The sequence below is a fragment of the Marmota monax genome, unplaced genomic scaffold (assembly GCF_021218885.2).
Source record: "Marmota monax isolate L192 unplaced genomic scaffold, Marmota_monax_Labrador192_F-V1.1 WCK01_AAM20220418_F8-fsc00077, whole genome shotgun sequence".
Classification (NCBI taxonomy): Eukaryota; Metazoa; Chordata; class Mammalia; order Rodentia; family Sciuridae; genus Marmota; species Marmota monax.
Genome location: NW_026694610.1, coordinates 280,155 through 296,938, shown reverse-complemented (window position 1 = coordinate 296,938; position 16,784 = coordinate 280,155). Strand labels below are relative to the sequence as shown.

Genomic DNA, 16,784 nt, shown 5'->3' with positions numbered 1-16,784 from the left:
CTCGTGATGCTCCTGCCTCAGTCTCCGGAGCCACTGGGATTACAAGTATGCATCACGCTATAACCCTTCTTCCTAATAATTTCTTCCTACTGTCCCTTTCTTTCCCTATTAAGCCAGGGTGTTCTCTAGGGGAAAATGTCTTCTCTCCTTTGTGCTCTGATGCTTTCTCTAGTGACCTCATTCATTTCATGTTTTAACTACTACTATATACTGTCATCTTCTATACATATCTAAATTCCAGACCCATATTTTCAAATATATCCTGGATACCATCACTGGGTCATCCCACAGAAAACAATTCAACATATTCAAAATTCACTATCCTTTTGCTACAAACCACTTCTTGTAATCATGATCTCTTGATGATCCATTATAATTCTGTCATTAAATTAGAAACCTTGTAAGTCAAACTGGAATCCTCACTCACTTATATACAATCCATCTACAAATCCAATCTACCTTATTTTTAAAATGCCTAGAAAATGTATCCTTGCCTATCAACCTCACTATGAAGTTTAGACACTCATCAATTCTTGCTTATACACTAGTGTCAATATTCCTAGACCTTTCCTTTGATTGATTAATCAGACTTCCGTTTCTATGCTGCAACCCATCACGTTTATAAAGCACAGTTCTGACCGTGGTAACTATTTAAAGACTTACATGATTCCCCACTAGTAGAAAACTGAATCCCTTACTATGATTTAATGTAGCTTGAAAAATTCTACAAACTAGTTCTAATTTACCATTCTAGCCTCATCTTACCATTACCCACTGGTTCTAGCCCCGACTACACTGGAATATGGTTTTCTTCACAAGCTTATGAAGTTTCAATAACCTATACAGATTTATTCTGTCTCCTCTTCTTGAGTACTCTTTTTATAATTTGTTTGCCTACTTACTCCTCAAGACTATTTAAAATATCACATTCTCCACTGAGCCTGTCCAACTTTTGTTTTGCTAGTCCCTAGTGCAGAATCATTAATCTCTTCTTTGTATTCCCTTGTACACTTGCATGTGCCTTTATTATGCCCCTGCTACCTGAAAGCATCACACCAAATTTGCTAAATAATTTCCTAATTTGTCTAATATGGCAATCAATTTCATCATGTTAATAGGTTTAAATGTCTTCTATTTAAAACATAAAATTATCACGTGTTATTTCAGCTCCTTAATTCATCGATTATTGAGACTTCATACATGAAACTGAATGCTTTAAAGTTTTAGGACTTTTCATTTCCTTTTTTTTCTTTTTTACTCATACTAGGGATTGAACCCAAAGGAACTGTCCCACTGAGCTACATTCCAAGCTCTTTTAATTTTTTCTTTTGAAAAAGGGTCTCATTTAGTTGCCCAAGTTGGCTTTAAACTTGAGATCCTCCTGCCTCCAGCCTTTGGAGTCACTGGGAACACAGGCATGCACCATCATGCCTGTCTACTTTAGTACTCTTAATAAATAAAAATCTATGAAATATGGATCAATACAGACAATGCAATAAGCTAAAACTATTTAAACAAAGGAGAGGAAAGAAATGATAAATAGTTTTAAATGATGAAAATCTAAAAATGTTTACAATGGTCCAGATTATTTTGTTCATGGGTTTTCTAAGATGCTTTAACAATTTATAATGCTACAAAAAAAATAATGAAGCCACAGGGATAACCAGCTAAAGAAAAGCTAGGAAGTTGTCTTATACCTTCAAGCTACCCCGTTCTTACCTGGTTTCCCTACTACCTATGACAACAAGAACTTTGTTCTGATTCATGTAAAGTAACCTCCTAAAATAAAGCTTAATTAGATGATTACATCTGCTTAACTAGAATAGTTTTCAATCTTCCTTCATTTGGAAAATTGTTTTAGTTTTAGCATAAAAGCACACATGCAAAGTTGTAGTCTGTATAAAGGACCCAAGGAATAAAAGAAATAATGGTAAAATATTGTTGACAAATTACAAGTAATACATAAAATCAAATGAATTTAAAGCAAAATTTCAATAAGATACATAAGGTCAACATTTCACTATAAAAGAAATAACTACACTTATAAATGGCTAAATACATAGGACTAGAACTTGACTTTATATGAATATTTAAATATTTAATCTCATTAGTTTTAAAACACTGATGATATTTTAAAACCCTCTAAATTTACAAATGCATTTCTCAGGATGAAAACTTTATTCAATAAGAAGTTACCTTATGCCACTTTTCCAACTGTTTTGCTACATAACCTCTTTCATTCAAGTAGGAAAACCCTTTTGGAATGGAGAGAAATCTGTAAATTAAAACAAGACATAATTTAATAAAGGGTCCAGTAAAATATTTTTAAAGAGCTAAAATAACTCAAACAAAAAATGTGATTAAAGAGATAAAGGATTTTAGGAAAAGCTACCCTTTAAAGTGAAAAGATCAACTATAATTTACCAAAATATCAATTACAAATGTTTTTTCAATCTTTGAAATACATATAAACCTAATCACAAAGACGATGTCATGAAAAGCATGAGAAAAATAGAAAACAAAACATCAAGAATAAAAATGAACAGAGTTTTAATATTAAAGAATGGGTACAATTAAAATAGGTGTATTTCAGAAGATAAAAGGTAAACTCTTTCAGAGTACTGTTCCTATTCAGATTTGAATCCAGCTTTAACATACACTACCAAAGAGAAGACAACAGAAAATATAACCACAAAAGATTTACTTAAAATTTACCTTAGGAGGAGAAGCAAACCCTTGTCCCCAAGGTGAGATAAAGCTGGCTTCATCTGAATAAGAGCATGAAGATTAGCCTAAAAGAGAATATTATGTGACAAATTAACATTTATATAAAGATACCCCATTCTTTTTTCCAAAATGTATGTATTATATATTTTCATAAAACTGTCAATTAAAATCAAATATTTTAATAGAAATTCATGTCCAAGTATTTCATTATTTAAAACTGAACCTTCACCTTGTCTTCACAAGCTTCGTCAAGGATATCCAGGGCTTCAGAAGAAATTGTTTTGTTTTTATCATGTAGCTGAGTTACTAGTAACTCAATCCCCCAATTATTGAAGAATTCCACATTAGCTCTCAATAATACCCTCAAGTGTTTTGTTGCATATAACCTGCAGGCCTATAAAGATAAAAGGTTAGAAAGAATGAAATTGATAGTCTAATCCTTAACATCAATATTTATTTATTACTAGTAAAATAACATACTTTTCTTTCCATCTAAGAGCTTTATACTATTTGATTTAAAAAATATATAATGTGTGTATACACACACACACACACACACACACACACAAATGTGGAGTTCTTCAGAGGAACTAAAATTTTAAAGTACACTGAATTCACATCCCATATTCTTAGAATCTATAATTTTAGTTAGTCTAAAATTTACAAAGTATCTGTTATAAAAAATACAGTTTTATTGCCTATGTACTCACATCAGTAGCTGCTGTTAGGATTTTCGATAGAATGACTCTAGCTAATCCATCTCTGCTATAGTCCAAGCTAGAAACAGTCAGTTTTAGCAAGTGATCTTGGTTTTTCAAGGAGCAAAGATTTAAGAGGCTAAAAAACGGAAGAAAATAATGAAGGTTACTAGAAATTACTATACTGACTCACTAATTTAACAAATTTTTACAGCTTTATTGAAATGCAGTTGAAAAATAAAGTATATATAATTCATAGATTCAGGTATACAATGTGATAACGTGATATTATATATTCCTTGTGAAATGATTACTACAATGAAATTAATTAATACATGCATCATTATAATTCCATTTTTTTATGTGTGGGTAAAGAGGTATAAATGCAAGTCAACAAATATTTTAAAATTCCTAATATCAATGAGCATTTGTAAAAGAAAACATTTAATGTCAAATATCATATAAAGCTAATTTATAATTTATTAAAACATTTTGATTTTTAAAAATAAAACCAAACACATGTATACAGACTAAAAAGAATAACATATATTCAAATTAAAAATAAAGTTTAGGGTCAGGCTTGGTGGCGTAAGCACACAATTCCAGCAGCTCAGGAGGCTGCAGAAGGAGGATCAGGAGTTCAAAGCCAATCTCAGCAAAAGCAAGGCATTAAACAACTCAGTGAGACCCTGTCTTTGAATAAGAATACAAAAACACGCTGGGGATATGGCTCAGTGGTTAAGTGCCCCTGAGTTCAATCCCTGGTACTCAAAAATAAATAAAAGTTTAGGTACATGCTATAACAAAATCTAGGGATGCTCACCACTGAAATACACTGCATTTTTCTAGCATTTTGACTCCATGAGGGTGACAAGAAAGTGTTCCAATAAATAAAAAGTAGTGTTGACTAAGAGTAGTCAATAGACCATTATTTTGAAGACTTCTTTCAGGTTTCATTCCAGATGAGGCATTGAGCCACTGAACAATATCCTTTACAAGATCTTCTAAATATCCTTGCCCATCCTACAACCAAAAAAATAAAAAATAATCAAGTACAAAAATTTAATAACAACCATGAGTTTCTAATAACAGATAATAATCACTGGGCACTTGTTGTTTTCAATCCCATTTGACACAACATTACCTATAAATGGATATATTCTCCATTTTACAAAAGAGTAAATAAAACAAATCTCATAGAGGGCAGATAACTTGTTCAAAGTCTCATTTCCAGCTAATTATTAAGTTGGAATTCAAATCTAGGTCTGATCTGGACCAATTTCTTATGTTTCTAAATATATCCTTATGTCTACCAAGAAATAAAGCCAAAACAGAGGGTGGTAATAGTGAGAGAAGAGGGACAAATTCAATTAAAAAAAAAAATTGCTCTGAGAATATTCAGAGTGCTTACCTCTTCAGACTCAAGAAGAAATTCTGTAAACTGGCAACCAACAACTGTGAGCTGCTTGGACTTGGCAAAATCCAAATCCAGGTTGGCATACAATTTACTGCTGGGCTTATAAAAATAAAGAAGTCTTCTTACAAACCTAAAGATCAAAATAAAATTAGCAAGAAAGTGAGAGACCAAAAAAAATTTTAGAATTTTCACCAAAGGTCATGCAGAATATATTTTGTCTCAACTACTGGGGCAAATCGTTAAAAAATTTAATAAACACATTTGGTACATTTCATCAAAAAAATCTTCAAAGTAAAGAATGTCTTTAAGGAATAAAAATTTCACAGGCAACTGAACTTATGGACATAATTTGTAATGTTTCAATAACTTTCAATACTGGGTTGGTTGTACTCTCCCTTCTAGTTTAACTCATTTTAATTTCATGAACTACAATCTAATCCAATAGTGGCAGCCAGGTCCAGGAGTTAGGAAAACAAATTTCAAAAAGACATCATATCTGTTCTCAAGGAGTATGAAAAGTTAGTACTGAGCTTCTCAATTTCAGCATAATTTTTATGTTCTGTGTATTCCTAAGAACTTGATATAGACATTAAGTTACATATCATGAGAATGTGAACACACTGAAAAAAATGCTAATGACAACTTCTCAAATACAAAGTAAGACCCTCTTATCCAATGATATTAGTATTGGATCAGTTGGTTAGCTGAAATTCTGAAGTAAAAACACATCGAGAGAACAGCCCAGTAGTCTGAAGTGTTCTATATGCTATGACCATTAGCATGTTTTACAAATGGTATGGGTTAAAGAGAGTGTTAAGACCAAGAATATATAACTCTTCAAAGTCTGACATAAGTAAAAGTAGATATTGTATATTATATTGCCCTCATTTGATACCCAGTTAAGACCACTACATGGTCAGTATTAATCCAAGTTAGGAAAATTATCTCAACAAATTCCTTTGGTCCAAAACTAAGAGAATATACATAACTAGAAAAAGAATTAGCTGATGTGTTTTGATTAATTAAAATAAGACCACACATAAAATGCATGTATGTATCTATTAAAAACAAATTATTAAAATGTATGTATCTTTAAAACACTAATTACTACTTTATCCGAGTTCTTTATATAATAGTTTTTACATACCTGTGCAACTGTTCATCTTTATAGTTCCTTAGATTTACATTTGGCCACTAGAAAAAAATAACATGTTACATGTATTTATCAACTCCTAAGCACATAACTGTAATAAATTATAATTAATAATAAAGACAATCAATACTTCACCATGAAGTTTCTTGTCATACCTTAAGAATGGTCCCTATAAGATTCCAATTCCATTCAAGATTCTCTTTATGTTGAAGGACTTGGCTATCTCTAAGGTTCATTAAAAGAGCTTCCTCTGTGTCCTAAAAATCACCACAAAGTAATAGGGATAATTAAGGCCAACTGTCTTCACATCAGAAAACTAAGTTCAAATTTTAAAAATAAAAAGAATTTTTTTCATTGAAGAAGAGATCCTCAAAGTTTTTAATCTTAAAAAGTTATGAATATCCAGTTCTAAACTGTCTAGTCATTGTAAAACTAGAAATCTGAAATCCATTTTTACAAATGAAATAGCAAAACATTTAGTAAGTACAGGTATACTAAACTTCAGGGGTTAAGAATTAGCCAGTACCTTAAGAACAAATATATCTTTCTGAACTCGAAGATACTGATCCCGTTTCTGATGTGTTGCCATGGCTTTTTGAATTATGTGATCTAAATGAAGGCTGTAGGGCTTAGGTCCTCGTTTCTTCATTTCATGGAAGCGTTTTAAACAGTTCAGTGCTGCACTGGCTCGCCTAACAAGAAAAACCAATTAATGCTGCAGGAAGATAGGCATATTTTTAAAGCAATCATTTTGATAACTGTTATAGTTTGGATATCCACTTGAAAGTGATTTTAGGGTTACCTAAAAACCTCACGAAGGCTTGCTCCCCAATGCACTAATAGTTGGAGGTGAGGCTTTTAAGAAATGACTGGATCACAAGAGCTCCAAACTGATCACTGGATTTATTCATTTGATGGACTAATACTCTGAATGAACTATTGAGAGGCCATGGAAACTACAGGCGGTGGGACCTATTTGGAGGAAATAGGTCACTGAGAGCATGTTCTGAAAGGGTATTTCCTGCGCATGGCTCCCAGAGTCTCTATTTGTGTTTCCTTGCTGCCATGAGCTTAGTAGCTTTCCTCTGCCATGCCCTTCCTTCATGATGTTCTGTCTCATCTCAGCCCAAAGCAATGGAGGCAGTAGACAATGGACAGAAACCTCTATTAACTGGGCGCACAAAATCCTCTTCCAAGTTGTCTGTCTCAGGTATTTTTTACAGTAACAAGAAACTGACTCATTAAAACTTGCATAATTCAGGGATAGGTTATTGGTAAAAGTGTGAAATACTAGGTCAAATTTGAAACACAAAAGATTGACTTATATAAAGAAACACTGATTACTTAGACTCAAACATGTACTTATTAATCTCTTCTTCTGAGGTGATAGGCCCCTCTTACATAATGGTTTTAAGACTTCCTTTTGCAAAGTCAAAAATTTAGTTCTCTATATTTTCTTATAAAAGTTTTAAAACTTTTGTTTTTTATGTATAAGTCCTTAATCCACTTTACAGTGATTTTTTTGCTTATCGGGTGAGGATGCAATATAATTTCACTGTATTTAATATAATAAATGATCCAGTAAATCAAGTGAACAGTCTCTATTTTCTGTATTTATTTGTAATTATACATAGTATCTTTGTAACCATAATTTGATCTATAGTATAGGTCTACCAAATTTTAAGAAAGCACATTTTTCCATAATGAAACTACATTGTGTACAACCAGAGAAATGAAAAGTTGTGCTCCATTTATGTACAATGAATCAAAATGCATTCTGTTGTCATGTATAACTAATTTGAACAACAACAACAAAAAGACAGCTATATTTTCAGATTGCTGCTATCTCTTATGAATGTAATCTTTAGTCCCTAAGGAGTTTTCTATTCTGATTGGTTATTTTACTTAATAATATGTTCCCCTGATAACATCTAAATTGGCACAGCATCTTCAGAAAAATATAAATGCAAATGAGTTTTCTATATAAAGTCAAAAGAACACCATGAACACTTTGAAAGGTACCATTACTGACATTAGCCTAAAGTCAGAGCCGAGATCATCCTTAATGTTTACAATACAGTTATAACATAACTTCAGTTTACTAAGTAATAGTATTTTCATTGACAAAATTAATAATTTATTATTTATTTATAGAAAGGTCCATATGTGTACTTTTATATTAATACAGCTAAACTATTTAAACTTCTGAAGAATGTATTATAACTATTAATACAAATCTATAGTCTGACTAGCTAATGAACTACATTTCACTATTATCAAGAAAAAATATCTACATTTAATAACAAAACAAATAAAGACATACCTATTAGACATATCTTCACCAAAAATTTAAAGTAAAAATCCTATTAGCACTTCCCATTTAGATCCTGTACCTTTTATACTATTACTAGCACTAAAATTCCAATACAGCTGTCGTTATATCACCATTCTATTTGCAATATCTCTTTCTATATTAAGAGGTCAATTGACTGCTATGCTTGTAATAGGGGATACTAAATTTCAACATTTTTAACCACACAAGTAAAAGAGTATACTGGTAGACTTTGTGATTTAAAAATTTGAAATAATTCATATACATTTTAAAAAGAGCTTAAATTGCTGCTTGAAACATAAAATAACTGAAAAAATTCTCAAATAACATCATGTGGTAATAAGTTCCATATCTAGAAATCTAAGGGAAAAAAGGTGATTTTACTACACTATTAATACTTTGTATTTTAAAATACAAATTATTAAATATTTGAGAACTATTATTAAATATTTACCCCATATTTATAAGGCTTCTCTAAAGAAATCCAAACATAACCTACCTATACCACATTTTTTAAACAAAAGAACAGAAGGTAACCTAAGTGAAGATAAAATACACCAAACATAAGCTTTGCAGGAGCTCTGATACTTACAGTCTCTTTTCCTTGGGGATATCAAAGGATGCAGCCATATTCATCAGAGTTGGCAAGCAGTGCAAATGATGGCTATGTGAATGCGGAAGAATTGTGTTTGCCTGAAATAAAACATGAGATTTTTGGAAAAAGAAATAGTTTACATTATAAGTTACTTGCAGATACTATATTCAAAACCATTGAAAACTATAAGGTTTTTAATTAAATTAACAATTATTTTCGAAATACTTATCATTTTATCTTATCTACTTTTATTAACAATGAAATACAAAAATATACAGAAAAATATTAATAAAATAACTGATTTTCATTGATTCTTTATTAAATTATGGCTTTTAAGTGGTAGTCAATTAAACTCCATTCTTAAGTGATCTGAAAGGACTATATATCAAAAAATTTTAGAACTGTACTTAATTTATGTTAAAAATAACATTTAAAATGCTACATGCAATATCAAAACTTATGAGTTGACTTCTTAAGTTTTAAATAACACTTCTCAGAATAGGTTTGTCTCAATCGTTAAATAAGAAACTTACTAACTTCTGCTTTCCAAACAAAAGCTCACACCCAACCTGCTTTCTAGCAATGAGGATAGGTAAGTTAATTAAATATGGAAGAGAAAAGATGTAAGAATGATACAGAATGAACTAGTACTGCTATATTTAAAACTAGCCAGCTTTTATATTTCAAGAGAATCACAGAATTCTGGAATATGACCAAAAGGAAAGAGATAAAATTTATAAAAGCAAATAATTCTGGATATTGATTCCTTACAGGAAATGATTTCATAAGAAATAGTATTTAATTCTTTCATAGTTTGAAGGAGAAGAAAACAAGTAGCTAAATAATTCACTGATCAAAAAAGAAAAAAAAAAGAATATTAACCTCTGTTTAATTCTCTTTTGTTTTACTCACATACATAGGCTAGTTGCTATGGAGAAAAAATGTGGCAGCAGAGAGGAAACAAGGGAACACAAGCCAAAACAAAACAAATCTCTGCCAATAAAAGCAAGTCATAATTTTAAAAAGATTTGTCACTGGAAATCCATATGCAACAAAATGAAACTGAATCCCTTTCTCTCGCCATGCACAAAAGTGAATTCAAAATGGATCAAGGAGCTTGATATCAAATCAGAGACACGCCGTCTGATAGAAGAAAAAGTTGGCTACGATCTACATACTGTGGGGTCGGGCTCCAAATTCCTCAATAGGACACCCATAGCACAAAAGTTAATAACTAGAATCAACAAATGGGACTTACTCAAACTAAAAAGTTTTTTCTCAGCTAAAGAAACAATAAGAGAGGTAAATAGAGAGCCTACATCCTGGGAACAAATCTTTACTCCTCACACTTCAGACAGAGCCCTAATATCCAGAGTATACAAAGAACTCCAAAAATTAGACAATAAGAGAACAAACAACCCAATCAACAAATGGGCCAAGGACCTGAACAGACACTTCTCAGAGGAGGACATACAGTCAATCAACAAGTACATGAAAAAATGCTCACCATCTCTAGCTGTCAGAGAAATGCAAATCAAAACCACCCTAAGATACCATCTCACTCCAGTAAGATTGGCAGCCATCATGAAGTCAAACAACAACAAGTGCTGGCGAGGATGTGGGGAAAAGGGTACACTTGTACATTGCTGGTGGGACTGCAAATTGGTGCAGCCAATTTGGAAAGCAGTATGGAGATTTCTTGGAAAGCTGGGAATGGAGCCACCATTTGACCCAGCTATTCCCCTTCTTGGTCTATTCCCTAAAGACCTAAAAAGAGCATGCTACAGGGACACTGCTACATCGATGTTCATAGCAGCTCAATTCACAATAGCAAGACTTTGGAACCAACCCAGATGCCCTTCAATAGACGAATGGATTAAAAAATTGTGGCATTTATACACAATGGAGTATTACTCTGCATTAAAAAATGACAAAATCATAGAATTTGCAGGGAAATGGATGGCACTAGAGCAGATTATGCTAAGTGAAGCTAGCCAATCCCTAAAAAGCAAATGCCAAATGTCTCCTTTGATATAAGGAGAGTAACTAAGAACAGAGTAGGGACGAAGAGCATGAGAAGAAGATTAACATTAAACAGAGATGAGAGGTGGGAGGGAAAGGGAGAGAAAAGGGAAATTGCATGGAAATGGAAGGAGACCCTCAGGGTTATACAAAAGAACATACAAGAGGGAATGAGGGGAAAGGGAAAAATAATACAAGGGGGAGAAATGAAGGTCAATAGGGGGGGTAGAGAGAGAAGAAGGGTGGGGAGGGGAGGGGAGGGAGGAGGGGGGATAGTAGAGGATAGGAAAGGCAGCAGAACACAACAGACACTAGTATGGCAATATGTAAATCAATGGATGTGTAATTGATGTGATTCTGCAATCTGTATATGGGCTAAAAATGGGAGTTCATAACTCACTTGAAGCAAAGTGTGAAAGATGATATATCAAGAACTATGTAATGTTTTGAACAACCAACAATAAAAAAAAAAAAAAAGAAAAAAAAAAAAAAAGATTTGTCACTGGATCACTTTTGTGATGAATTTGAAGTGATTCTTTTTAATTACTATTTTACTAAGGGGTGGGTGACCTAGAAATACAAATTAATATTATATATAGCATGCAAATGAGCAGAGTTCCCTCCTTGCTTAATTTGTTGAAAGAATGATCATATTATTTTTCTAGCTTCTAATAATACATAGCAGTAGTAGTAGTAGTACTAGTGGTAGCTAGTATCAGAAAATCATAGTGCCTCCCAGCCCCAACTAAAAGGATTCTCTGAATCTCAGATTATAAATTTACCAGAAACACTGATGTCCAAACAAGGAAATTATAGAATATTTTTGCAAAAAGGATTCTAAAATTCAGGCATTGGCTATAATGTACTGATTACATTTCTACATGACTGAAATAATATTTATAGATTTTTAATTTCAATTTCTTGCTTTTTGGGTAGGAAATCTTTCTGAAAGCAACCTAGTTTTTTAAAGGACTAAAATATCCATATCAAAAATGAGTATAAAAATATTAACATTCAGTACTTGGTATTTTCTATATTTGTTCCATTTATAAAATCAGGTGATATACTTTATTTTTTGAGTTAATATAAAGCAAATGATTGATTTTATAAATTATAATATTAAAAGTATGAAACATCGAGCTAGGGTTGTGGCTCAGTGGTAGAGTGCTTGCCTAGCAAGTGTGAGGCCCTGGGTTCGATTCTCAGAACCGCATATAAAAAAAGGCCCATTAACAACTAAAACAAAAGTATATTTAAAAAAAAAAGAATGAACTATATAATCAGAAGTTGCTAAACTTACCATATGTAAAAGCTCTCCTAGAAGGATGGTAGCTCTAACTGAGATATGATCATCACTGTTTGTTATCACTTCGACCAAACCCTATGAAAATTAAAATACTTTTGTAAATTAATATACATGAACATATTCGTGCATCAGATGTGCTTTTCACTCGGAAATAATTCTGGTACAAAAAATAAAATAAACAAAATAGAATAAAATAAGTGTCTAAGTCTTACTTCTAAAAGTCCATTACGAATAAATGCAGAGAGTACCAACGCCAAATAATTATCCATGAGATCTGGCCTGGACAAAAAACAGCATAGAATTAATTTAAAGAATGTTTCATATACTACACAGTCTTATATAAAAACAGTAGTAGTAATAAGTTTATATTTAAATTCCACCTGGATCTGGCACGATGAGGAAGAATGGTTTTTGCCTCAGCTGCTACAAAGCCATCTGAAAGCCTCCAACTGTCTTGGAATCTTCCTGGATCTAAAGTTGTTAAAATGACATAGTTAAAGAAGATTAGATAACACTGAAGTACTTCAGGTAACTGTAGAATCATCAGTCAACCAGACTATATCAAGAATTTCAAGGAGTTCTCTGGTTAAGAAATAATACACTCAAAAAGATATACCAAAAAAACTATTTATGTAAAGTGTGAACACCTAACTTCCTTTATTTTGGAACTTAGTTGTCATTTGGCTAAAATAAGATAAAAATTAGATAATCTAAGAATTACATAGGTTTCTGTCTTTTTTAAAAAAAAAATTTCTCGGCCTATCTTTCTATTAAGTTCATTGCTCACTTATAAGAGATAGGATGGTAAAGAAGAAATTAAAAATTTCGTGGTTTTAGGAATCTGAGGTTTCATTTTTATGTTATTTTCAAGCCACAATTATGCACTAACAAAAAAAAATCATGCTCAATATTAGTATTTCACCTTTTAGGTATTTCATCTCCATTAGATAAGTCACTTTAAAGATTACAATAAATAGGTACAAATGCTCTTCAATACTTACCTACACTGAGAAGTGCTTCTATAAACTCCTCTGTTACAGCAGGTAGAGGAAGACGAAATATATCATAAAGCACTTCAAGCAGACCTCGCTATAAGAGCAAACAAATATGGTTACTTATTCTTATGAAATAAATCTTTATTCAAAGACTTAAAAAAATCCTGTTCACAGAATTAAAAAAAAATAAATAAAAACAGAACTATTGTTATTTTGGAAAATTAGTGTATCAAGCCTATATTAGAGACGTGATAACTACTGAATTCTTACTACATACATCATTTAAACTTTTCAAAAAAAATCTTTCCCTATTGTACAATGAAAACAGATTCCATGTTCTTTCCCACCTATAGGGCAAGAAGGTAACTGATGGGCTGGTGTATGGTTCAGTGGTGAGCACTTGCTTAGCCCTGGGTTTGAGTTATGATGACGACAACAACAACAAAGAAGAAGAAAAAAAAGAAAGAAAGAAAAGAAAAAGAAAAAAAGTTAACCAAATAACCCCACTTTTTGGTTCCTTGCTCAGAGATTTCTCCATTTACAATCATATCTTTTCATTTTTATTATCTAAATGCTTTTTATTTCATAGTTTAAACAAGGCACAACTGAACAAAATTTTCTAATATTTTCCAATTCCAGGTTTGGTTCATACAAAGAAAAAAAAAATAGAAAGAGGCAAAAAGAAGGAATAAAATAAAAAAATAAAAAACAAAAACATTTTAAGAGGAAATGAAAGGAATCATTTGAGTTAATTATTTTCTCTTCTAAATTCAATGTGCTTTTAGCTGTTTAATACAAATTCCCTACAAGTCAATAATTTACAGATATGTCAAATAAATCAATATATAAACAACTCAATTTCAATCGAAATCACCATCTTCAAAATAAAAACTCGTAGTATAAATACCTAATATAAATTTCAAGGCAGATAAATACACATTTGCTTTTTGCTAAATGTATTTCTGTAGTGTTTGAACATTTTATAATAAGAATACCTTTTTATTTGCTTTCATTATTAATGAATAAAGCATAATTAAATATCAATTTTTAATGTAATCATCATTCCTAACAGTAGTATTTTCAGTGATTGCTATGGTACTTAGGGTTTAACTAAGTATTAAATACTCATGTATTTTTAAAATGCTCTATGATACAAATTAACACTGAGGAAAAAACATCACCTGAAATTAAAAAAAAATAATAATCAATTTCCTCTATTAAAGGTCCAGGAATAAAACAATCACAATAACTTTTACCAACCCTTATTTCCATATTTGGTATGCAAAGTACTCCAATTAGAGACTGGATTCCAGAGTTTCCAGGTTTACATAAATTAATAATACCTAAGGATGATAAAAAGAAAAAAATCAGACATAAATTTCAAAAATAATCCTATAGTGATGTGTCTTAACAAAATATGCAACATTTTTCCAAGCTAAATTATACTATTATAATTAAAACCATGTAAGTGAAATCCACTATAATCATTCTGTTATTTCCCTACTAATTAGAGACTACCAATAACTTTGTACACTTAAATTCCTTCTTCAATTTCTTTTTCATATCCAGAAATTGATAAAAGTCCTGTTGGCTGAGGACTCCTTCTTTGGGAGTAAGACCTTAGGAGAGAATAAGACAATATTGTCTGTCTCTATTTAATATGCCCCAGTCTAAAGTCAAAAACTGTATGACATTTGTTAAAGTTTAATTCTAAAATCTATTGAATAAACAGAAGAGTGTAAGCAACAGTTTACATAATATGAATAAAAAGTTTTAAGTTACAGAACTAAAACAATTTTGAACAAATTAAAATTATTTATCACATAAGATATGTAGGAGCCAGCATGCTGGCACAGGCCTGAAATCCTAGCAAATTGGGAGGCTGAGGCAGGAGGATTGCAAATTTGAGGCCAGCCTCAGCAACTCAGTAAGGCCCTAGGCAACTAAGGGTAACTCTATCTCAAAATAAAAAAAATAAAAAGGGTTGGGTGTGGCTCAGGGTTTGAGCACCACTGTGTTCAATTCCTGGTACCACAAAAAAAATTAAAAAGTGACCAGCCAACAAATGCCGATCATTAGTCATCAGAGAAATTCAAGTAAGATAGTACTTGTTATGGTTTGGATGTGAGGTGTCTCCTCAAAAGCTTACATTGAAGACAATGCAGGAAGGGTCACAGGAGAAATAAATGGCTTGTAAGTGTCTTGTCCCAAACAGTGAATTAATCCCCTCAGGGATTAACTAAGTGGTAATTGAAGGGGTAGGGTGTGGCCGTAGGAGGCTGGAATTGGGGCAAGGCTTTGGGGTATATATTTTATCTGGCAAGTGGAGACCTCTCCCTCTGCTTTCTGATCATCATGTAAACTACTTCCCTCTGCCACATTCTCCTGCCATGATGTTCTGCCTTACCTCAAGCCCCAAGGAATGGAACCTGCTGTCTGTGGATTGAGACCTCTGAAATCATGAGCCTCCAAATAAACTTTTCTTCCTCTATGATTGTTCTAGTCTGATCCTTTGGTCATACCAGTGAAAAAGCTGACTGAAACAGTACTACACACCTACTTACTAAACTTGCTAAAATTAAAGATAATACCACATGATAATGAGGATGCCAAGCAACTGCAACTCATAAATATCACTAATGGGAATATAAAACAGTATTTTATACTGAAGAGCTAATAGTGTACATGCTAAAATATTTAGACGTGAAAAGTGTTTAAGATGGACTGATGAAGGCACAGAGGAATGAAAACAGACATGTAATAAAACAAATACATGGAATGCATACATGTGTGATCACTGTAAAATTTAAAAAAAAAAATTTTCAAGTTTTTTGTAATAAAATAAAACATGTTTTGGAAAAAGTCATATAGGATTGTAAAGTTCCCTGTAACTTCTAGTTAAGCATATACACATTGAATATCTTTTATCTGAAATACTTAGAATCAGAAGGGTTTCAGATTTTAGAAATATTTGGACTTCTGAATATTTGCATATATTTAATGAAGTATCTTAGATATGAGACTCAAGTCTAATCATGAAATTCATTTGTTTTATTCACATAGCATGAAGGTCATTTAATATGGTATTCTTAGTATACTATTGTTTTGACTATGACTCATCACATGAGGACAGTTATGAAATGTTCCACTTGTGGTGTCATGTAGGTACTCAAAATCTTTGGGTTGTGGGGCACTTCCGACTTTGTGTTAAGGATGTTCAATCTTAATGTACATGTTTATGAATAATCTATGTTCTCTTTGGATTCAGAATCAAAATTCAAATTAAAACATAATATGTAAAATTATTTGTTTAAATCATCAACATGGTATTTCTCAAACTCTAAGAGATGATAAAGGATAATGATTTAACTACAAAAAAAACAAAGTTATACTGAGTTTTGGAGTAAGACAAAGTTAAGCTTGGCAGGATGACTGAGTTGGTTTCTATGTTGAATGTGTCTGCCAAAGGTTCATGTGTCAGAAACCTAATCCCCAACTTTATATTGAGTATCTGGAGGCAGGGTCTTTGTGAGGTAATT

General features: G+C 31.9%; 1 protein-coding gene across 3 annotated transcripts in view; it reads right to left on the bottom strand.

Annotated features, from left to right (window-relative positions):
• Nucleotides 1-16,784, bottom strand: part of Rictor (RPTOR independent companion of MTOR complex 2) — a 116,819-nt gene that overhangs the window by 22,915 nt on the left and 77,120 nt on the right. For all 3 annotated transcript variants that reach the window (XM_046422228.2, XM_046422229.2, XM_058572057.1), the window contains 15 exons: nucleotides 14,506-14,588; nucleotides 13,252-13,339; nucleotides 12,631-12,721; nucleotides 12,463-12,529; nucleotides 12,245-12,325; nucleotides 8,920-9,020; nucleotides 6,522-6,687; nucleotides 6,151-6,252; nucleotides 5,990-6,036; nucleotides 4,837-4,972; nucleotides 4,249-4,448; nucleotides 3,438-3,564; nucleotides 2,957-3,121; nucleotides 2,716-2,792; nucleotides 2,197-2,275 (listed from right to left, as the gene is read on the bottom strand). In XM_046422228.2, the coding sequence (XP_046278184.1) occupies nucleotides 2,197-2,275; nucleotides 2,716-2,792; nucleotides 2,957-3,121; nucleotides 3,438-3,564; nucleotides 4,249-4,448; nucleotides 4,837-4,972; nucleotides 5,990-6,036; nucleotides 6,151-6,252; nucleotides 6,522-6,687; nucleotides 8,920-9,020; nucleotides 12,245-12,325; nucleotides 12,463-12,529; nucleotides 12,631-12,721; nucleotides 13,252-13,339; nucleotides 14,506-14,588 (1,610 nt within the window). The remainder of the gene's footprint in view (nucleotides 1-2,196; nucleotides 2,276-2,715; nucleotides 2,793-2,956; nucleotides 3,122-3,437; nucleotides 3,565-4,248; nucleotides 4,449-4,836; nucleotides 4,973-5,989; nucleotides 6,037-6,150; nucleotides 6,253-6,521; nucleotides 6,688-8,919; nucleotides 9,021-12,244; nucleotides 12,326-12,462; nucleotides 12,530-12,630; nucleotides 12,722-13,251; nucleotides 13,340-14,505; nucleotides 14,589-16,784) is intronic.